The 13,108-nt window shown below is 35.9% G+C and overlaps 2 protein-coding genes across 5 annotated transcripts in view; both read right to left on the minus strand.

The window, feature by feature from the left end:
- Positions 1 to 2,432: 2,432 nt before the first annotated feature.
- ptrhd1 (peptidyl-tRNA hydrolase domain containing 1) lies at positions 2,433 to 3,050 on the minus strand. Its single transcript, XM_044106457.1, has 2 exons — positions 2,802 to 3,050; positions 2,433 to 2,707 (listed from the first exon to the last, which is right to left on the minus strand). Exons 1-2 carry the CDS (start codon positions 3,009 to 3,011, stop codon positions 2,537 to 2,539), a joined length of 381 nt encoding a protein of 126 aa, XP_043962392.1. The 5' UTR covers positions 3,012 to 3,050; the 3' UTR covers positions 2,433 to 2,536.
- Positions 3,051 to 3,951: 901 nt separating this feature from the next.
- The window catches only part of fam184ab (family with sequence similarity 184 member Ab), a 73,025-nt gene continuing 63,868 nt past the window's right edge, over positions 3,952 to 13,108 (minus strand). Inside the window, exons 20-21 of one of the 4 annotated variants that reach the window (XM_044106458.1) lie at positions 10,407 to 10,657; positions 3,952 to 4,110 (exon numbers count right to left, since the gene is read on the minus strand). In XM_044106458.1, the coding sequence (XP_043962393.1) occupies positions 3,963 to 4,110; positions 10,407 to 10,657 (399 nt within the window). In that variant the 3' untranslated portion in view covers positions 3,952 to 3,962. Of the gene's footprint in view, positions 4,111 to 4,173; positions 5,110 to 5,136; positions 8,984 to 10,406; positions 10,658 to 13,108 lie in introns of those variants that run through there. The other 3 variants (XM_044106460.1, XM_044106461.1, XM_044106462.1) reach the window with 3 other exon arrangements.

A 13,108-nucleotide genomic window follows, 5' to 3' on the forward strand; every position in this document is an offset into this window, starting at 1 on the left:
ACTCACTCATTCTTTGGTTACCTAGCAACAGCCTATTGAGGAATTGGCGGAGCAGTTCCGGAACTGCTTCAAAATAAAAGTAAAAAATAAAAAACAACAGGATATAACAGGAAAGGTCACGTCTTTAGGTTGGCTTATTTCAAATATTTAAAACGAAATGCTTACATTTTTCAGCCAAATACTTATAACTAAGCTTTCTTCTTCTGGTAAAATTGCACCCTAATATTAATATGACTATATTCTCAAAATTAAACGAATAGCTTAAATATTTCAGCAGGTTTTACAGGGAATGAATGGATGACTGGATTTTCAAAAACAAATTGCTCGTATTTCCGGTCTGCAGGGGTAAATTTGATCTGATCATTTCTGCTGGTTTTGTCTTCATCGTGATGAAAAACAGACATTTTCACCGCATCCTGTCCGTTTTCCTGCTGTCCCTCCGGTGAACACGTCTGCAGCCAGCGGACGTGTTCAACTGGTTGCTCCTGTGCAGCTCAAACGATTCCCAGTTAGAAAATGAGTCAGACTGAAACTATTTCAGTAACAGATCATTTGAGGCGAGTTTAGTCCTGACAAACAAAGCGTCGCCATTCAGCTCTGAAAACTCAAATTAACTATTAATTTTTTATTGTTATTGAATAAAAAGTATCTTACCTATTAAGCAGGAACAAATCCATTTTTTCGCTACGACTTGTTTAGATTTGGATATGACGTAAAAGTAAAACATTTTCGACTTTTGAAACCCAGAAATTTCCTGAGGCATTTTTTTTTTTTTTACTTTTGAAGTTTAGAAATGCCCAAGTTTTCCCAGAAAAGTTCGATGATCAGCCTAAAAGTTTTTCAGGATGTTCTCACATTTTTTGACTTTTCAAAATTCCAAGTTTTTTCTAGAAATTTTCTGAGATTGATCTATCAAATGTTCCACTTTTCAAACTCTGAATTTATCTTGTTTGTTTCCTACGGTATATCTGAGATTAATCTAAATATAAAAAATTACTCTTGTTTTCTATAGTCGCTCCAACACGCCGTCATAAGTTAATTATAACTTTGTCTCGCTTTATTACTGAAGACAGTTACAACATTGTACAAAATAATTTAGACTTAAAAAAAAATCTTCTTACATCAAAAGTTATAATTTTGAGATTGAAGTCAGTTTTTCTCCAGTGGCCCTTATCTTCTTCCGTACCTTTTAGTGTTACTGTGCCTTTTTAAAATATTTTATTCTGATGTTGTGACTAATTATGCTATAAAACCGGAGCAGTTCGGTTATCAGGCAGGTCAAGGCAGGCGCATATGTTCATTTCAGGGTTACCCCTCAACCACCGAAACTTCACAAAGTTGAAGAATATTGTTTAAAAATGTACATTTCCACAACAAGGGATAAAAATCTGCAGGTGACAAAACAAGGTCAGCCATAAAATATGTTTCCTCTTAGCGATTATTAAACCTTTGAGAAAAAGCGGCTGCTCGAATCTTTAAATACATTTTTATAAGATGTTGTTTATAGAAAAACACACATTATTCTTTCTGATACTGGAATTGCAAGAATTTGATTATCAGCGGCGCAACGATTAAAAGTTAAAAGACATAACAAACGCATTTTCAGGAATTATTGCTATTTTTCAGCGCCCTCTTGTGATGAAAAATAATATAAAAAGAACATTCCTTTAACTTTAAAAAACGAAAACGCTTCACGTATTCGAAATAAAATTTTTCCAAACAATTTAGGTTTATTAATACTCCTTAAACTGATTTTTCATTCTTTCATGTTACAACCACAAACTTTAACATATTTTATTTGGGATTTTCTGATTTAAAAAATGAAGAAAATAAATTCATTCACTATTATGTAAAAGTGCGAAGATTTCCGTTATTTTAAATACTAAAAACAAAAGAAGAAAACCTTCCAGCAGGACATCGCCACCAAAGCATCGAGCCAAGAGATACGAAGGAATGTCAGATTATATGAAGGATCCAGAAAAGTCAAAAACCTCAAAATTTCTGCTTCCTTTCAAGAAAATTTCCAACTCAATATTATTTAATTTTACAGGTAATTGAGATTTTTAGAATGTTTTTTCTTGTCAAAATAATTTTTTTTCTACTTTTGAAAGGATTTTTTAAGTTTAAAGTTTTTTCTGTAATTTTTCTAAGATTAAGCTAAAAATTTCTGCAAATGTTCTAGTATAATTTTGACTTTTCAAACTCAGAAATTTCCTTGTTTTTTCTAGAAAATTATTTTTTTTCTCCCCAGAAATGTACTCCGTTTTTAATAAAAATCTAAATTGTTTTATCTTTTCAAATAATTAAAAAAGGTTGTCACTTTACAATTCAACTAAACCAAAAATATTGCATAGAGTTTGTCGTTTCTGTTGATTTTCCGCAGTTTAAGTAACAGTTAAATTTTTTTAAGACATATTTCTCTTGAGACAGACGGTATTCAACAAGGATTTATTCATGTAAACATGGAATCATTGTGTAGCTTGATTTTGGCGCCACCTAGTGGACACAGATTTCTTCCCCTTTAAGTCGTTTTCCATTATTTAAACAGTTTGAACTTCTTCATCAGAGGCTGCACCGTCTCTTTCGGGTAGGGCTTCAGGGCCAGGCAGGTGGGGATGTTTTCCGGCTGCTCGATCCAGAGTTTGTGGGAGATTCCGGCCTGAGTCAAGGAGTCCGACAGTCCGGATAGAGCGGCTTCATCCGGGGCCTGCGGAGCAAAAACAACCCGGTTTTCTCTCAGATCTGGATCTGTTTCCATCTCCGAGGAGTGGGGACTAAACGCTGCTCGCGGCGCCACTCACCCCCAGCACCACTTTGTGCATGGCGTCTAGCTGCTCCAGGTACCGCCGGGTGTCCGGGTCTCCGTAGTGCAGGTGGATGGCGGCGGTAGCGGCGTGGCAGGCCTGGGTGATGACGGCCCCCAGCGGCCATGACAGCTGGTGGACCAGATCCGAGCGGACCACCACATACTGGACGAGCCGGCTGGGAGCGCCGGCACCGGGGGCGGCCATCTTCAAGCTGTGACCGGAAGCTGGTTTGTTTATGTTCCGGGCTTGAGTGACGTCACCAGAACGGACTTCAACACCGCCCCCTAGCGGTTTGTTTTTAAACCGCTACTTTAATAACAACTAGTTAAATGCTTGAAAAGATGCATATAAAAATTTCCAATAATCATAAATAAAAAGTAATTTTATCTTTTACTGCCTGTATATAAAAGAGTCGAAAATAGTAATATTTAATGAAGAGTTTTGTATTGCAAACATTTTTGTTTTACTCTTCAGGTAAACTGGGGCCTAAATAAAAATGTCAATACCAAAGAATAAAATTAAAATTTAACATTACATTTTAAATAGAACAATGCTCTTATTACTACTAATTCTACTTTCACTACTCCTACTAAAATATATGGTAAATATACTACCACTTCCAGTAATAATGCAAATAATAATTTACAACAATTGAGCGAAAAAAATCAAATGTTTTGTTCTTGCTAAATAATTAATGACTATATCCTAAAATAATAGTAACTAGTGAACCACAAATAATAACTATTTGAACTACGAATTTTAAATAAATTTCTATAGTATTGCAACTACTTGTACTACTAATTTAAATATTTAATTAGTTTTTCTCTTGTAATACAAATACTGTTTCACATGAGTTATTGGATAACTCATAAGAAAATTATTGTATCCAGTTATTACAGTATTTTATTGAATATTATCAAATCTGATTAAAAAAATCACCTTTTATCTCTGAGCTAATCAATGAATCACTAGAATAATAACAATATTAATCACTAATGAAAAACTATTTCTTGTAATATTGAGGAATGTGGAGCACTGCAATAATTATTCACTGTAGCCTAAATGCTAAAAAAACATGTTCTAATTAATTTATTAATTATAAAATAAAATTCTAGAGCTGCGCTGCTCATGTTAGCTCTTATGTTCTGTCGACTTTTATTCATAATTTACTGGTTGAATCGTTGAATGTTTGGACAGTTTCAGAGGCTGTGCAGCTGGAAAAATGTCTTCTCTTTCAAACAGCAACAGTCTTCCATCAGAGGCATCTTCAGATCTGTTGCAAGACTGACTGCTACTGGAGATCCTTAAAAAACAAACAAACTGCACTTTCATTCAAAACTTCAGACAGATAAATGACAGACAAGCACAGCTAAATGTCACAATAAGTCTTTATTAAGCATACACATTATATATAAATATAAAATGCTATTCTTGTTTTTAAAATCGGTGAGACATCATTATATCTGTGTTGAGACAGACAACCATACAAACAGGTTTTAATATTCTACCAAAATCTGCTGAAACGTCTACGCAGCGGTAACAAACCGTCCTAAAGTCCGAGCCTGTTGTCATGGTAACTGATCTAGGATCAGGTGAATGTCACCAGAAATGAGGAGGGGAACTGGTCCTGGATCAGCCCTCCTAGTCTAAGATGCTGTGTGCAGTAGACCCACATACAGACACAGAGAGAGCGAGAGAGAGAGAGAGAGAGAGAGAGAGAGAGCACAATAACCTACCATTTATTTCTTTATATATATTTATTCTCACTTTAATCCAACTATGGCATTTAGCAGCATGATAACGCACCACTTGGTGTTTCCTAGCTCAAAGAAACCGCAACAGAAATCAGAAAGTAACGGAACCAAATAAACATCGAACGTACGGATGATTATCGTCACTGTACTACTGTACTGTCCACAGTGAGCCAATCAAATCAGGTCGGAGTGATGATCGGGCCGGGCTCAGTTCACGCTCGTTCCAAAGGCTCTGCCAAAAGTGGGAATTAATGACATCAAGTTCTGTGCGTTTCACCGATTCTCCAACTGCAGCCGACTGAATCTGAGGTGAACTGACCCCCGAAACCCCAAGATGACAATAAATAACAAATAGTTTCAACATTTTTTCTCTCTTTTTTTTTTTTTTTCTCTAATGCTTCTTTGATTTTTTAAAATCTCTTTAAGTTTGGTTGACATGCTGAATCCTTTTAGAAGTTCTGGTCAGTCAAAAGGAAAAGTACTGGGCGAACCACTCCTGGCGCTGGGCGTCGGCCGGGTCGATGGGCGAGTCCTTCGTCTCAGGAGGGCTTCAGGAGTCGCACACAAAGTCAGACAGGAAGTCAGAGTTAAATCACAAACCGGGGCGGAGCGTCACGGATCAGTCCAGAGTTTAATTAGATTCAGATTTAAAAAAACTAACTTTAGAAAGTCTGGCTGCTTAGGAGAACAACCGCTTTCACATCTTTCAGTAAAAACGCTTTTTGTGTCTAATTGGATCTGAATAAAACTTTGGATTTAATAATCTGTGTTTCCTGAATGAAGCTGTTAGATTTAGGATTTCTCAGACTAAAGTGACGTTTTTCAGCACCAAACAGCAACACATTAACCAGCTCACGATTATTTCATTAATCGATTATTCTGACGATTAATCAATGCTTTCTGCAGATTTTACATTAGACAATTTCTGCAAAATTAGATATACACAAGAAAATGCAAATAAATAAATAAATTTTTAAATAAAAAAACATTTTATTGCCTAAAATGCAACAACAAAGCGTGACTTTAGAAACTCTTAATCATTTGTAGCAAATAATGAATTAACTGCCAAAAACGCTTCTAACATCAAAATGTGAAAATTTGTAGGGCTGATCTATTGATTATTTTGAATATTTTTTTATTTTTACAAAGTTTCAACCAGGTGAAGTTGGGTAGAACATATTTAAAATGGTTTTTTATATCCTAAATGTATTTATTGTTCTGTAAAGTTTTGAGTTAATTTCTGCTCTGAATGTTATTTCAGGAAATTATCTTTTTCTAGAGTCTTTATACTCCAGTTAATGATTGATAACAAAATTAGTTGATGATTACTTCAATAATCGATTAATTATGATTAATCGTTTCAGCCCTGAAGAGGGTGACCATGCAGTGCACAGCTGACTCCACCAGAGGGCAGCATAACACAGCTATATGATACATGGGCTGCAAATGGCACCAGATATCAGAGGCTGAGTAAAACAAAACAAAGTTTCTTATGATAATTTCATTAATTAATAAGGAAAAAATAAGTTTGTCAAACCAAAGAGCTGCGAAAAAGTAAAAGCTGCTAAATTTAATAACTGTGCCTCCATCAACTGTTTGTGATAACTTGAGTGTTGAGAAATTTTGTCCCTCTTCTTTTCAGCACTGTTTTAAATCAGCCTCTTCAAGGCTGAGACCCAGACCATCACACTGCCACCACCGTGTTTGACTGCATTAAAAATGCTCTTTTTTCTGAAATGCTTTGCTAGTTTCACGACGACGAGTCAGGCATGAACTCTTCAAATAATGTTAGGTTTGAAATCAAAATTTTAATCATTTAAATATGACAAAAAGCAATAAAAGAAGAAATCTGTAACTGATTCATTAGAAATATGTGAATATTCTTTCTTCCTGTTTTACTCTGAGACAAATGTTGATGCCTTACGGTATTTTTATCCGTGTGACGACAGGAAGCTGCGGTTTTAATCTTCCACGTGTCTCTGGGGTGAAGACATGTTCCCCAAAGTTTCATCTAATTAGGTTAAGTGCTAAAAACAAACACCTACTTTAGGCGTTCCTGCTTCCTTAATTGGCTACTTCGAAAACAAACAGTCCCAGAATCCCTCAGTGACATAAAAGTTTTTTGCTATTTTTCATGTTCAAGGAAGCAAATCCCTTCCCTACTGACTTCAGCATAATGAATCAATCCAAAGCTCTAGAGCGTCGGTTAAACCGCCAGATAATAAATAGATTAAATTAGTTTAGCAGATTTCTTTTCACAAGACAATGAAGTTTAGACGACAAGTTGTGCAGAAAAAGAGGAAAAGAGAGGAAATGTAAGAAGAGGCAGAAAAAGGGAGGGAGTAACGTGGAAAAGGCATGAAAAAGAGATTAGAGGATGATAAATGAACATCGCAGGAAGCTAGAAGAGAAGAGGGAGGATGACAAAACATGATTAAGTGATTTTTCTTTGCATTAATGGCCGAGAGGATGGAAGATTTCCAGAAATCCTGCAGAAATTCAAATTACCTGGGCTAAGATTTTAAATCAACAACATCAGCTCTTTCATTCTCTTCGGAAATTCAAACAACGTGAAAATAACTGATGCGATTAATCCCTGAAATAAGCTTCGTCCCACCTGAGATCAGAAACTAACGCAGGTAAGATGGGGCTGAATGAGGATTTGGAGTCACTTCTCTGCAATTTTACAGCCAATCACATCGACTGATGCTGTAAACCTGAAGCAACGTTTGATTGGACGCTTTACATCGATTTCAAAACAGATAACTAAGACTTAAAGGTGACTTATTGTGCTTCCTTGAACATGTTTGAATAGGTTTATGCTCTAAACAAAAGATGTTAATCATATTTTTCTGCACAAAATCCTTATTAGATAATGAGATTTTAGCTTTGATTTCCTTTCAGAATGAGCTGTTTTAGGGCAACCTGTCACTTTAAATCCAAATAAGTTGCTGCTGGCCACTCCTCCCAACTCAACATTGCAAATAGATGCGCTATTATACAACCGTACATGTTTGAAAAGCAGAAATGGAGCCTCCTGCACAACCAACAAGATTGCAGCAAGCAGTTTCTGGATGGTAAGTCAACAACAAAACACTTACAGCAGTAAAACCAGCTGAGCAAAAATGCTGAAACTCTGTTTGGGTTGCTAGGTAACGGGCTGGGGTTGCTAGGTAACGATGAAGCCCCTTTGGAATGCGACGTACCAATCGGCAGATTTTTGAAACTCGTTTTCCAGACACCAATAAACAATCTACGTTTTAGCGCCTGGGCAGAATAAAAACATGCAAAAAGTGAATGTATGGATTTTTTTCATTGCCTTCACCTGGTTTCCTTAAATAAAAAATATATTCATGTAACATAATTACAGATAAGACATACAATAATGCGAATTAGCATAGAGTCATTTGGTTTTAGTACAATGACAATTTAAAAGTTAAAGGTCAGTAACTAAAATGTGGCCATTTATGCTGAATTTATTATATTTTGACTAAAATATGAAAAACAGGCTTTTCAACGGTTTAAAAGCTTCGTTAGTGCCAGTTTTCAAACTGATGAAAATGTAAACATGAACTAAAATCTACATTACCGGAAACCTCAGACTGTAAGTTTGTAGTGTGTTAACGTGTTGCTGTGGTGCTGGGACAGTACATTTAATTTGTTTTTGTTTTATAGTTGCAATCATTTCGGTGTGTGTGAATGTTTGTGTAGAGAAAATGTTTGTCCCAAGCTTTTGCAAAGCAGCCATCTTGTTTTGTTCCTGAAACGGACTGCAGGAAAGCATGCAGCACACATGCTACACACCTAAACACTCCCATCAGAAAACACCAGCTGCCATGCAAAAAGATCCACCGCATGTGTTCACGTGTCACGTAATTTACCACCTAGATGCCACAAAACAAAGAAAGTCGCTTGTTGGACCGCAGAGTAGAGCTGTTTGTAGGTCAGAGGTCACAGAAACAACAGTTCAGAACTTTTTATGACAACAATCATCATGTTTCGGAGCCGGGAAGGAAAGAGCATCATGCTGAACTTTGGATGAGGATGAAAAATCACAAAATGACAAAATGCAACAACATAAAGGAACCACAAAGATTGCTGACAAGTGTTATAACTTCCTGAAACAGAAGACAAACCTGCAGGCATGCGGACAACATTTACACACTGACGCACACGACTGAGGAAAGAAAACTTAAAGGGAAAAACATCATGCCCCTTTTGCATTCCAACGCCATTCTTTGAAGCTTCAGTCGCGTGTGGGACTCTTGTGTTTGTGTCCAGCTGGTATTTTTGCTCCTTAAATATTAGTAGTTTATTTAAGGAGCTGTGCTGCAGCAGAAACAGTCAACGGTGAATTTCAGGCCTTGTTAGGAGGCAGAAAGTAATCTCCAGGTTTCTTTATCTGTATGTTTGCTGGACCTCCTTGTTGAAGAGGAAAACTGAGTAAAACACAGAACTTAAGTGATAAAAAAAAACTATAAATTAACTTTATGTAACTATAAGGAACAGTTTATCCACTATTATTGCCCTGGAAGCCTCATTTATATTTAAAATGTACAAATATTAAGTTGCATTATGTTTTAACCAGAAAGGCAAAAACTATTTTAAGTTATAATAGAAAACAAGAAGTTACTAAAGTACCAATTTACTGAACTGTAAATTTTAAAAATTGTTAAATATTTTTGCCTTTTTCGCAATAAGCAACTTTTATGTGATTTTTAAACTAATTTTAGTTATAAAGTTCTGATATATTGTGAAATGTGGAGGTTAATGCAGCCGCAATAGCTAATGCTAACATTAGCCATGCTAAACAAGAATCATTCAGTTAGCTTATTAAATATAAGCAACTGCATCAGCTAGCTAAACTTTGGAAAGGGTTTGATATATAGTTGACAGATATTTTGTTTTTTTTTTCTCACTTTAATGCTAAAAACTTTAGCAAAGATGACTTAATATGCTAGCATTGAAAGTGTTAGCATGATAGCACAACAGTAGCCCAGACAATCAAAATAAATCAAATCAAAATAAAACAGTTGTGTTCAGTTTTAGAATTGAAAACGCGTTAACATGATTCATCAGACTAAAACCTAAAACTTGAGGCTGTTTTCAGTAAAATAGTAATAAAATTACATATTTTTGATTATGCTTTAATGTGTGTACATTTTACTGGCAGTACACGTATAATAAATAACATTTTAAAAATGTGATTAGTTGTTTTTGTCCACTTTACTTCTAAAAACAAAGTTATGCCAGAAAACATTCATTAGCATATTAGTATTAGCATGCTAAGCTAAGGACAGTAGCCAAAAGTTACTGGCTTTTCAGGTCAGTTTCAGCTGTTTTTAAAAAAAACAGTAGTTGATTATTAAATGTTGTTGATCTTACTGACTTAAATAATTAGATTTCTATTTAGTAAATTTGAACTAATTGTATTTATACAAAAGTAAATAAAAAAAATGGATCAAACATTAATCTGATAAAACACCAATCTACTTCAGTGGAATCCATATTTATTGTCATAGAGGCCAAAAATGTCAAACTGAAAATATTCTAAAGTTTTTTGTTTTTCTGGCCATTTTATTTATTTATTTTTACCTGGTAAATAAACTAAACAACCTTTTTGCTCCAAACGTGGAGGTCAGCAACATTTAGGCTCTCAGTTATGCTAACTTTTAAAAAGAGATCTCAGTATGACTGCACAGAAGTGTAAAAATACTTAAAATACTTTATTGTAGAATCAGAATCTAGATTGTTTGTCACATTAAAGGCGAGCTTCGGCTCAGAAAGTTTCTGTCGGACGGAAAGCGTTTGCCGAGCCGCTGACCGTCGGCGGGAAAAGTCTCACCTCGTGAACTTCTTGGGTTCGGTGGGAGGGGTCGGCGGGGCAAGAGGTTTGTTGGAGTTGAGCTCCAGGTGGTGGAGGGGGGAGTTGGGGATGGGCTCTAGGCGGCTGGGCGGGGGAAGGGGCGAGGTCTGCGGGGTCTGCCCGGTCCCCGTGCCGACCACACCCAAACCCATACCTGCCGCCTCCAGAGCCCTGAGATTAGGAGAGCTGGACAACCTGCTGGCTGCTGCTTTCTCATTCTTTTTCTTTTGCTACACAGAAACAGAGAACAGGAGGGGCACCGGGGTCAAAACGGGAACGTTAAAGGAAAATATTAAAATGAGGGGGGGAACCAAACGGAGCACAGGGAGGTCCAGAGCAGGGCTGTCCAAACGTCTTACATTCAGGGATAAACTGAGACGGGACAAGCAGAGCTGGGTTGTAACAAGTTACATTTACTCAGTTACATTTACTCAGTTACATTTACTCAGTTACATTTACTTCAGCAGGAGTATTTCTACTATGCTGTACTTTTTACTTTTTCTTGAGTAAAATTTCTGGATTTTCTACCCACTGAATGAAAAACAAACATGTTTTAACCGAAGATCCACCACAGGCACAGACTTTTGTTAAAGTTTCATATGTTTTATAATGAAATAAACTGATTTGGAAACATTTTCTTTCACCGGATTTTTTATTTTTTTTTTACTTTTATGAATTATCATTTTCGTTTTTAAGATAAAAAAATTTCTACTTGATTTTATGTTGTGGGCCATATGATTATGTCATTTTAAAATATTAAATCAGATCATTGTAGATGTTTTCTAGGCTCAGAGAAGACGACACGAGTCTCTTTTTCTAGTTTAAACATAAATGGGTATATTTATAATTTTATAACTTTTACTAGAAGTTGTTGGTATAACCTGGACAAAATAATCAACCCGTATTTTATTTTGGTGGGTATACATATAGGAAAATATTAATAGTATTATTATTATTTAATACCTCCCTAAATATATGCAAAAATATAAGTTTGAATACAATAACCTGAACTTACTACCTGTCTGTTGGTGTTTTATCCTCAGCTGAACCTTTCTACTGCCTATTACCATATTTGGCTGTTGTCAGGCGCCTAGCCTTAATTAGCGTTACACTGGATGCAACCAATGATTATATCAGTTATCGATTAATCGATTTTTCTGACGATTAATCACTTAATTGGCAAAAAAAATTGGCCCATGCAGCAGATTTCTCCACTCTTTTTGGACATCCCCGCTCTGGAGGGAGCAGAAACCCAGCAGAAATCCAGCCGATGAGTGACAGGAAAGAGCAGCGGCTAACTTGATCCTAATAAATAGTGATTGAAGCAGACAGAATGGATCAGTCTGGAGGTCTTAGGAAGCAGCAGTCGCTCTGAGCGGAATGAAGAGATGAGTCAAAGCAGGAAACATCTCGCTCCAGCAAATGGCTTGGAAAGCAAAGGAAAGCTGGAATCAAAAAGCGGTTAGGAAACGAACACAAAGAAACGAACAAAAGGAGGGACAGAAAACGTACAGCGGTATGTAGAAATACACGCAACGACAAAAAAAACAAACACTGGAAGTTATAAAACTTGTGCTGCTGTTGACATTAAAACACAAAAGTCCAGATTTTAAACTCAAAGGTGGCAACTTTTTATCTTTTTCTGATGTTTTATAAAATATACCTGTATGTGAAATGACGACGTTTAAACAAACTAAACTGTACATCTTCAAGTTGTTAACAGAAAAAAAAACTTGCAACAGTTTTGAATCATGAAAACATTTTAAATCAAATTTTTTTCGGAATAAAAATCTAAAATTTGTATTGAGAGTCAAAACTTTCCAGTAGAGCTGGACGAAATGGACTGAAAGTTTTATTATGATGACAGGATGAACTATTTATTACATTCCATTATGTTGGTGTTTGACTGCGTGTCACAGCAATTACAGCCCCACAAACACAAACACTGCTGCTGAAAAACATTCCCATTTCTAATGCACTAATCATTTGTGTCACTAAACTTGGCTGTACTTTCAATTTATTTTGAACAGTGGAGAAAACTACCGATCCTGACAATAAGGACAAAAATCATTCATTGAAATTTATTGTGACAATGACAAATCAAAATTCTTACAAGAACTTTAAACGAAATGATACGTATATTTTGTGTTTTAAACTAATGCTACGTTCACATACCAGGTCTTGATTCTCTGTTCTGATTCTTTGCTCAAACAACATTTTTTACGAGGTTCTTCATATTACTAACTAAATGAGACAACGATCAAGTTTTTAAAAGAAAATCGGATTTGGGTCACAGTTGGCTACCTAAGCTACTCCATGGTAGCTCTTATTTTTATGTTTTGGTTCTGCTGGAAGTTGAATCTCAGCTCTGGTCTCAAACTCGATTAAACCTCCATCCAGGTGACATCGGTCCTTACTCTGATGGGAATGTGTAACGTTTGGTTTTCACCTCTAAAAAGTTGCATTCAACATGGATTGTTGCAAACTTTAAATGTGATTTATGGCTTCTTCCTGCAATTCCTCCGAATAAAAATGCTTGCCAAATTTTTTAGGTTTTAAAAATAAAATGCTTAAAAATTTGTGGTTGTGATGTGGAAAATGTTTGAATCCGAGTATAAAAACCTCAGCGTTGACCATCTGCTTGATGGTGCCGGTTTAGCATCACAGCGTTGCAGGACCTA

Source organism: Gambusia affinis, linkage group LG22 (genome assembly GCF_019740435.1).
Source record: "Gambusia affinis linkage group LG22, SWU_Gaff_1.0, whole genome shotgun sequence".
NCBI lineage: Eukaryota > Metazoa > Chordata > Actinopteri > Cyprinodontiformes > Poeciliidae > Gambusia > Gambusia affinis.